The sequence below is a fragment of the Dysidea avara genome, chromosome 2 (assembly GCF_963678975.1).
Source record: "Dysidea avara chromosome 2, odDysAvar1.4, whole genome shotgun sequence".
Taxonomy (NCBI): Eukaryota; Metazoa; Porifera; class Demospongiae; order Dictyoceratida; family Dysideidae; genus Dysidea; species Dysidea avara.
Genome location: NC_089273.1, coordinates 43,699,046 through 43,706,573, shown reverse-complemented (window position 1 = coordinate 43,706,573; position 7,528 = coordinate 43,699,046). Strand labels below are relative to the sequence as shown.

Sequence of the window (7,528 nt, the reverse complement as noted above, 5' to 3'; positions counted from 1 at the left end):
GCAAAAAGTTTGAGCATAATTATGAGCATAATAGGAAAATTTTTGAGCACTGCAGCATAGCATAATAGGCAAAATTAAAAGCATAATAGGCTGGTGCCTAGTACTTAGGTACACCACTATACAGTACAGTATATACGATAATAGAAGCACAGCAGCATGGTTTGCAATATGATTTTTAAATGCCATGGCATCCGCATACCAATATGCACAGTTAGTTGTTTTAAAGTCATGTAGCCTAAGTGTGTCAGCACACAACCCAATGTGGTGTTGTGATGGGTAAGGGGTTATTGTGCAATGAGAAAGCAAGTATTAATGTGAGTGCATAAAATTCTGAAGCCCTAGTAATACATGTGGAAGACATAGAGGAGATGGGTGTTGGCAAGTATAGGTAGTGGGTGATGTGAGGTGGGTGAGGGTTGTGGGCAGTGAGGAGTAGTGGGTACTGGCTATGGGTGGTCTTTTATAGAGAACCACAAGACGAATGTGTAAGGAAGGTGAAAAAGGGAAGAGGTCAAATTTGTGAGTTTCCTTGCACTCAAATTGCTCCCAACTGAAGAAAACACAACTAGCCAGCTAGCTATCTATGCCTTCATTAGATAGGTGCTGCAGAAACCAAACTTCCCAGTTTTGAAGAAAGAATTACATTAGCACAGCAAGTGGTTAAAATGTGCACATAAGTTTGATTTTGTGTGTGTGGCTGCCAAGTTATCTGAAATTTGATGAACTAAATTAATGTCTTATTAAAAGAGTCTGAGTATTAGCCACAGTAAAACTTTCATGTGACATTACCATGAATGTTTTACAGTGTAATGTTTACTAATTCAATATATGACTTCTGTAAACTGAAATAAAAGCCAGTAAACTCACAATATATAGCAGATCAAACATCATGCAGTTCCCAGTTGTAACTATGCTGTTGTTTGCCATCATTGGTATTCTTTTGTGGGCTACATTCACATGCCAAGCTGAAGGCAATGGAAAAGTGGTCATGGTGATGAATTATTTGGATTCAAAAATCCTAGCTGCTGCCAGTGGTGAATTTCAAAATGTATGCTGCATTAACGGAGACTGTGATTGCTATTCTTTGGATCATGCTCTGTCCAAGCTCACCAGCAACACACTGATTAACATCACAACTGATGTGGTGCTGTCATCTTTTGTAGAAATACAAAGAATACAAAATATCACAATAATTGGACACAATTTTCCAACTGTGCGCTGCAGAGGAAAAGCTGGCGTGTGCTTTCTAAATTCTAGCAATGTTGTCATTCAAGGCACCAGTTGGGTTGGTTGTGGTGCTAATAAAAGTCCAATAGCACACATCCAACATTTAACGAATTTTCAACCAGGAATCACACTATTTAATTCAGCTAACATAATGATTAACAAGTGTCATCTTAAGCGATCCAGAGGCCATGCATTGTTAATAGCAAATGTTTCAGGGTATGTAAGCATTGTCGGCAGCTTTTTCATACACAATAAAGGGTTCAATAGCCATGGAACAGCCATTTATTACTCAACCAAAACTGACTATCACTTGCAATCCAATTTCACCATTAACAATTGCTCCTTCAGAAATAACACGGGTGACAGCATAGTGTACCTTGAAGGAAAGGAAAGAGATGAACATATCCAATTCTTGGAAAACTGTGCATTCACAAAAAATCATGGTGTTCCATTATATGTAACAAAGCTAAGCAACATCCAAGGTGGAAACTTTTCATTTGTTAGCAATACTGCAGAAAATGGTGGAGGTATTTACATCACAGATTCAATACTTCACTTTCATATAAGTTCTTATGTAAATTTTAAGGACAACAAAGCAAACACCGATGGAGGAGCTATATTTCTTGGAGAAAGAAACATTATTTTATTCAAACAAAATACAACCGTTGAATTCATAAACAACCAAGCTATGCATAATGGTGGTGCTATATTTGCAACCATAAATGACGAAAACACAGTCTCTAGAATTACATTTGAAGAATGTTCAGTAACTTTTTTACATAATATAGCCCATCATGGAAGAGGGGGTGCAGTGATGTTGTCTCCAAATACTTATTGTGTTAGCTTTATTCATATAGAGTTTATTAACAATTGCAGGGTAAGCTTTACCAAGAACAGTGGGAAAAGTGGTGGAGCTGTTTGCTGTGATGAAACTGTTTACTGTGACAATCATTCACATGTAATTTTCACAGACAGTTTGTCTGTACTCTTTAGCAAAAACAATGCCAGTGAGGAAGATGGAGGTGCGATATATTCTCAAAATTGTCATATTAAATTTGACTCAAATAATGAAGTACAGTTTGATGACAATCTGGCAAAAAGAAGTGGTGGAGCCATACATTCTAAAAGTACATTTGTTTTGTTCAATTCCAATGCTTTAACAACATTCTGTCATAATAAGGCATTATATGGTGGAGCTATATACCTGTATAATGAAGAATGTAACGGCAAATTTTCAGAACAGTTCAATTTGCAAAAAACACATGCTGAGCCAGAACATCAGTATGAAGGTTATGCACGACATTTACTTCCTGCACATGACTATATTCTATCATTAGATAATGGATGTAAAAACATTTTAAGGTTTGAAGGAGGATCAATAACATCAATAATATTTGATAGTAATCATGCCACTAACAAAGGTGGAGCAATCTTAATTCAGGGAACTTACTGCATGTTTAAAGGCAGTGTAATGGTTACATTTAAGAATTGTTTATCTCAGCTCGGTGGAGCTATACACTGTTGTTCAACCGCCTTTGTTTTCTTTGAAGGTAGATCAAAGGTAAACTTTACTAATAACAATGCCTTTCTTCTTGGAGGAGCTCTGTATGCTTCATGGCTATCAGGTATCACTATGACAGGTAGTTCCACTTTAGCATTCCACAGCAACATAGCCGGAACAAATGGGGGAGCTATTTGGTCAGGTAATTATTCTGCTGTCATGTTTATAGAAAATTCTACTGTCAATTTTGTTGCTAACATTGCTAAGAGTAATGGGGGATCATTGTTTACCGATATCAGCTACTCGATTTTCATGAATACTACAGAGGTTTCATTCAACTTCAGTATTTCGCAGGATGGTGGAGCTCTGTATTCCATCAATACCTCTGCAGTTATATTTACTGATGATTCCACTACAACTTTTAGCAACAACAAAGCTAGTAAGAATGGAGGAGCTTTATATGCTTATGACAATTGTACTGTAGCTTTGAAAAACAACTCTAGAGTTAGTTTTGTCAGCAACATAGCTGCCACAGATGGTGGTGCTGCATATTTTGATGCTAAGGCTAATGTCATATTAAATGAAGCAACAATGTCAACTTTCATAGGAAATAGCGCTAATAATGGAGGAGCAGTTTTCACTTCAAATTCAAACATTACATGTACAAATAACAGTAGAGTAAACTTCAAGAACAATACAGCGTCGCTACATGGAGGTGCAATGAGCTTTGGTCAACATTACAGTGCGAAATTTATGAATAAATCTAAAGTCACATGTAGTGATAACACTGCTGACAGCAATGGTGGAGCTTTTTATGCTAAAGTTACCAGGAATAATCTAATAAATATTGAAAATGACAATGTCTACTTTCATAATAATCATGCTAGAGTAAATGGTGATTCAGTGTACATAAATGTATTCAGTGGGTGCAATAAAACTTGCTTAAATATTAGTGTCATTGTTGCCACTACAGAAGCTTCACAAAATCACTTCATTAACCACATCATGTCTCCACCAAATAAACTAGTACTAAAACATCCGGCTCACTGTATTGGCTCTGACCAAGAGGGGAATTGCGTCGCATACTACATCAGCAACATCATGTTAGGTCAAGATATTGCAATCGATGGATGTGTTTTGGATTATTACGGTCAGGTTGGTAATGTTGAACAGTTTATTATCAGTGCTGATACTAACAAAAATTACCACATTAATGGCTCACAACGTATTTTATTTTCATGTAATGTGGTTCATGAAGTAAGTGTGCTGGGGGCTAAAGCTGAAACAAATTTTAATTATTCAATGTTTTTAAAATTGTACAATATTCAAAAAGTTGACTGGAAGGTATTTTCTATTAGCCTAATAGTTGAGGTTACACCTTGTCAACCTGGTTTCTCATATGATAATAAAACACAGAAATGTATTTGCTTCACTGCTAACAGCATCATAGAATGCTCTGGAGGACACTCAAATATCAAGAGAGGTTACTGGTTTGGAATTGTAACTGGAAAGCCCACAGTTACCATCTGCCCTATCAATTACTGCACTTTCACCTGCTGTGATGCTACTAATGGATTCTTTCACCTTTCACCACAACGTCTTGATCAATGCAGAAAGCACAGATCTGGTACTGCTTGTGGTAGTTGTGAGGAAGGCTACACTTTATCATTTGATTCTGTAGAATGTGTAAATGTTGACAATTGTACAACTGGACAAACGGTACTGGTGGTTTCATTAACAGTGTTATACTGGATGGTTGTTGTTGTAGCAGTCTTTGCTATGATGTATTATAAACTTGGCATAGGATACTTTTACAGCGTAACTTATTATTATAGTTTGCTAGACATTTTGCTAAACGAGACATTTCACCTTTCTGATGGACTTTACACCACTGTCAGTATCATGTCAAGCATGGTGAAACTAACCCCACAGTTTCTTGGTAGACTTTGCTTTGCCAAAGACATCAGTAGAATAGATCAACATTTTATTCATTATATCCATCCAATGGTGGTGTCTTTGATGCTAATAGCAATGTGGCAATTTACGAAAAAGTCTCACAGGTTTTCCTTGTTCGTCAGTAAAAACATTATCCATTTTATTTGTTTTCTTCTGCTATTATCATACACGTCAGTAGCTATTACTTCACTTTTGTTGATGAGATCACTAGACTTCTACGAAGTGGATAAGGTTTACACTTACCTGTCACCTGATATAGAGTATTTTCATGGTCGTCATCTACCATATGCCATTGTTGCAATTTTCTGTACTCTAGTGATTGTAATTGGTCTACCACTTCTACTGCTGCTCGAACCATTCCTGAATTGCAAAATCAACTTTATTAGGATAAAGCCATTGTTGGATCAGTTTCAAGGATGTTACAAAGACAAGTATCGCTGTTTTGCATCTTATTACATGATATGTCGACTGGTGATAATAATAATTACCATTACTACATCACCAGATAATTTCACTTCAAGGTACATTTTAATCACTGCTTCAACTACCATTGCCTTGGTACATTTAACAGTTCGACCATACAGTAGCAAGCATCTTAACACATTTGATGGATTTATTTTGAATTTGATGGTTTTAGTCACTGTCATACCAATTTTTGAATATTTTAATAACTTCAGCATAGACTTGGTATTGACCTTGTCATTTATTTTGATATTTCTACCAATCATAGTCACTGCCTTACTTGGAGTGACAAAAAATAAAGAGAAATTTACAAAACTTTTTCAAAGTTGGTTACATTTTGGTATTCTCCATTTCACGTTTCACAATAAGAATGTTGAAGTATCCAAGGGTGATGTTAGCATTACAATTGATGACCAGTTGAGGAATAATGTTAAAGTGACAGTGTGTGCCATGTAAGTGAGAAGTATAAATGTACTGTACTACACATTACAATGTAACTCACAGACACAAACTCTACAATAGCTTCACAGCAATGTGGCAAACTGTGCAGCTTGGTTTATTTGATGTCACATTATTTAGCAAATTATTTTAATAACTATGCACAAAAGCAGATTACAAACTTCACATCATATAATTATATTTTTTGCAACTGTTGTTGCTTATGCGCTCTTACAAGCTAAAGCCTTCTATCATGGCCAGTTTTAATGACAGGTGTTCAATCCAGAAGTTTATGATGTCAGGGATATAGCTAAGCTATGTACTTTATAGTTTTAAGTATGTGAAAATTAAGGCATGTCGACTAGCATGTATTGCACATGAATATTGGACGTTAGACCCACTGAAGTTGAATTTGAGAGCAATAACAACAGCAGTTAAATGATCAAACACCATAATGCTTTGTATTTATGCTTAAATGTTGTATTAGAGTGATTATTCTATTAAGGTATCTCAATCTTGCTTTACCAGATCTGGAAACTTTAGAAACCCCCTGGAGCTGTCCAATCCTACCAGTATGGAGTATTATCTAACATTTAAATACATAATATACCTATATAACAGTTAAATGTCACCGTTGTGATATAGAATACAAAGTATGGTAATTTAATTGCAGAACTGGAAAATTTAGATTATACTGTACTTTGTAGATTTTTACAATCTATATATACCCCCAGTAGCTACTGTACTAGATAGTATCTATAATAAATATTTGGACACATACAGTACTTCATTAGAAGAATTTTCGTATCAAATAAATAATTATATTTATATGTTTCTTTCAATAACAGTGACAGTGGTCAGCATAAAAGTTCTGATGATGTACACTATCGTGATTCTTTCATGGAGGAAATGGAAGATTAGGGGAGTGGTCTCAAAGAAATTATCAAATGTTTACTATAGTGTATAACACATTGGTTTGTCACACACACATACATTAGGTTTTCATTAATTTTGTAATAAGAAGACAACATGTATGAAACATTATTTTCATGTATTTGTAGTTATGGCTATGGTGACTTTTTCAGTATTATACCATATCAGTGATATCACAATAGTTATTACAGTAGTGTAGTGTAGTACAATGCTATCAATTCATGATTGAAGTAACAGCAACTCTACAACAACTAAAACAACGACAACAACAGTATTGAAAATGGTATCAATCCTTTAGACTTACCAATGACAACAGGTAGCAACACAGACAATTACAACAGTTGATGTGCATTTACATTATAGTGTAGATATTCAGTGACACGTGAAGACCAGGATTCACAGTAGTGGAATTTTAGTATAGTATAATATGGCTGATGCAGCATGTTCATCATGGCTAAAATTTCATCTGTAGATATAGGAAAAACAGTGGCAGTACAGTTATTTGGATTTGTGTACAGATGGCGAGGGTGCTCTTTATCATTGTCCTTCTGCTAATCTAACCTTCAAAAGTTAGCTCAAAATTTTCATCACTTGTGCTCTTCACTGTTCCCATTATGCTTAAATTATGCTCTTCAACTAACTACATTTCTTACAATAATCTCTTGAAATATTTTAATCAGTGAATACTGTTCAGTACAAAGTGACTGTTCTATTAGAGAGTATTTTATTGAAAGAGATAGCTACCATATTGCCTTAAATTATGGCAAATGTCTGGTTTCATTTATTTACTGGGGTAGACAGCACCATAACCACAACAAATCAAAGTATTAATAGACATCACTTAATACAACTGATAGCTTCCTTGTAACAACAGTAGCCTTTTGTAACTAATTAACCAGAGATTAGTGATAATTTGGATGGACGATACGTATTTAAAAGACTTAACATACAGACTACAATTCAAGGCAATATGGTATGTACAATATTTTGCATTTTACACTGACTGCTCTA

The 7,528-nt window shown here is 35.2% G+C and overlaps 1 protein-coding gene across 1 annotated transcript; it reads left to right on the top strand.

Annotated features, from left to right (window-relative positions):
• Positions 1–2,021: 2,021 nt before the first annotated feature.
• LOC136248123 (uncharacterized) lies at positions 2,022–6,688 on the top strand. Its single transcript, XM_066039936.1, has 3 exons — positions 2,022–2,038; positions 2,104–5,598; positions 6,433–6,688. The coding sequence occupies exons 1-3, from the start codon at positions 2,022–2,024 to the stop codon at positions 6,503–6,505; spliced, it is 3,585 nt and encodes a 1,194-aa protein (XP_065896008.1). The 3' UTR covers positions 6,506–6,688.
• The last annotated feature ends 840 nt before the right edge of the window (positions 6,689–7,528 follow it).

Excerpts from the sequence above, each read along its gene's own strand:
- LOC136248123 (XM_066039936.1), top strand. Across the intron at positions 5,599-6,432 it reads AAAGTGACAGTGTGTGCCAT|TGACAGTGGTCAGCATAAAA; the intron begins GTAAGTGAGAAG and ends TTTCAATAACAG.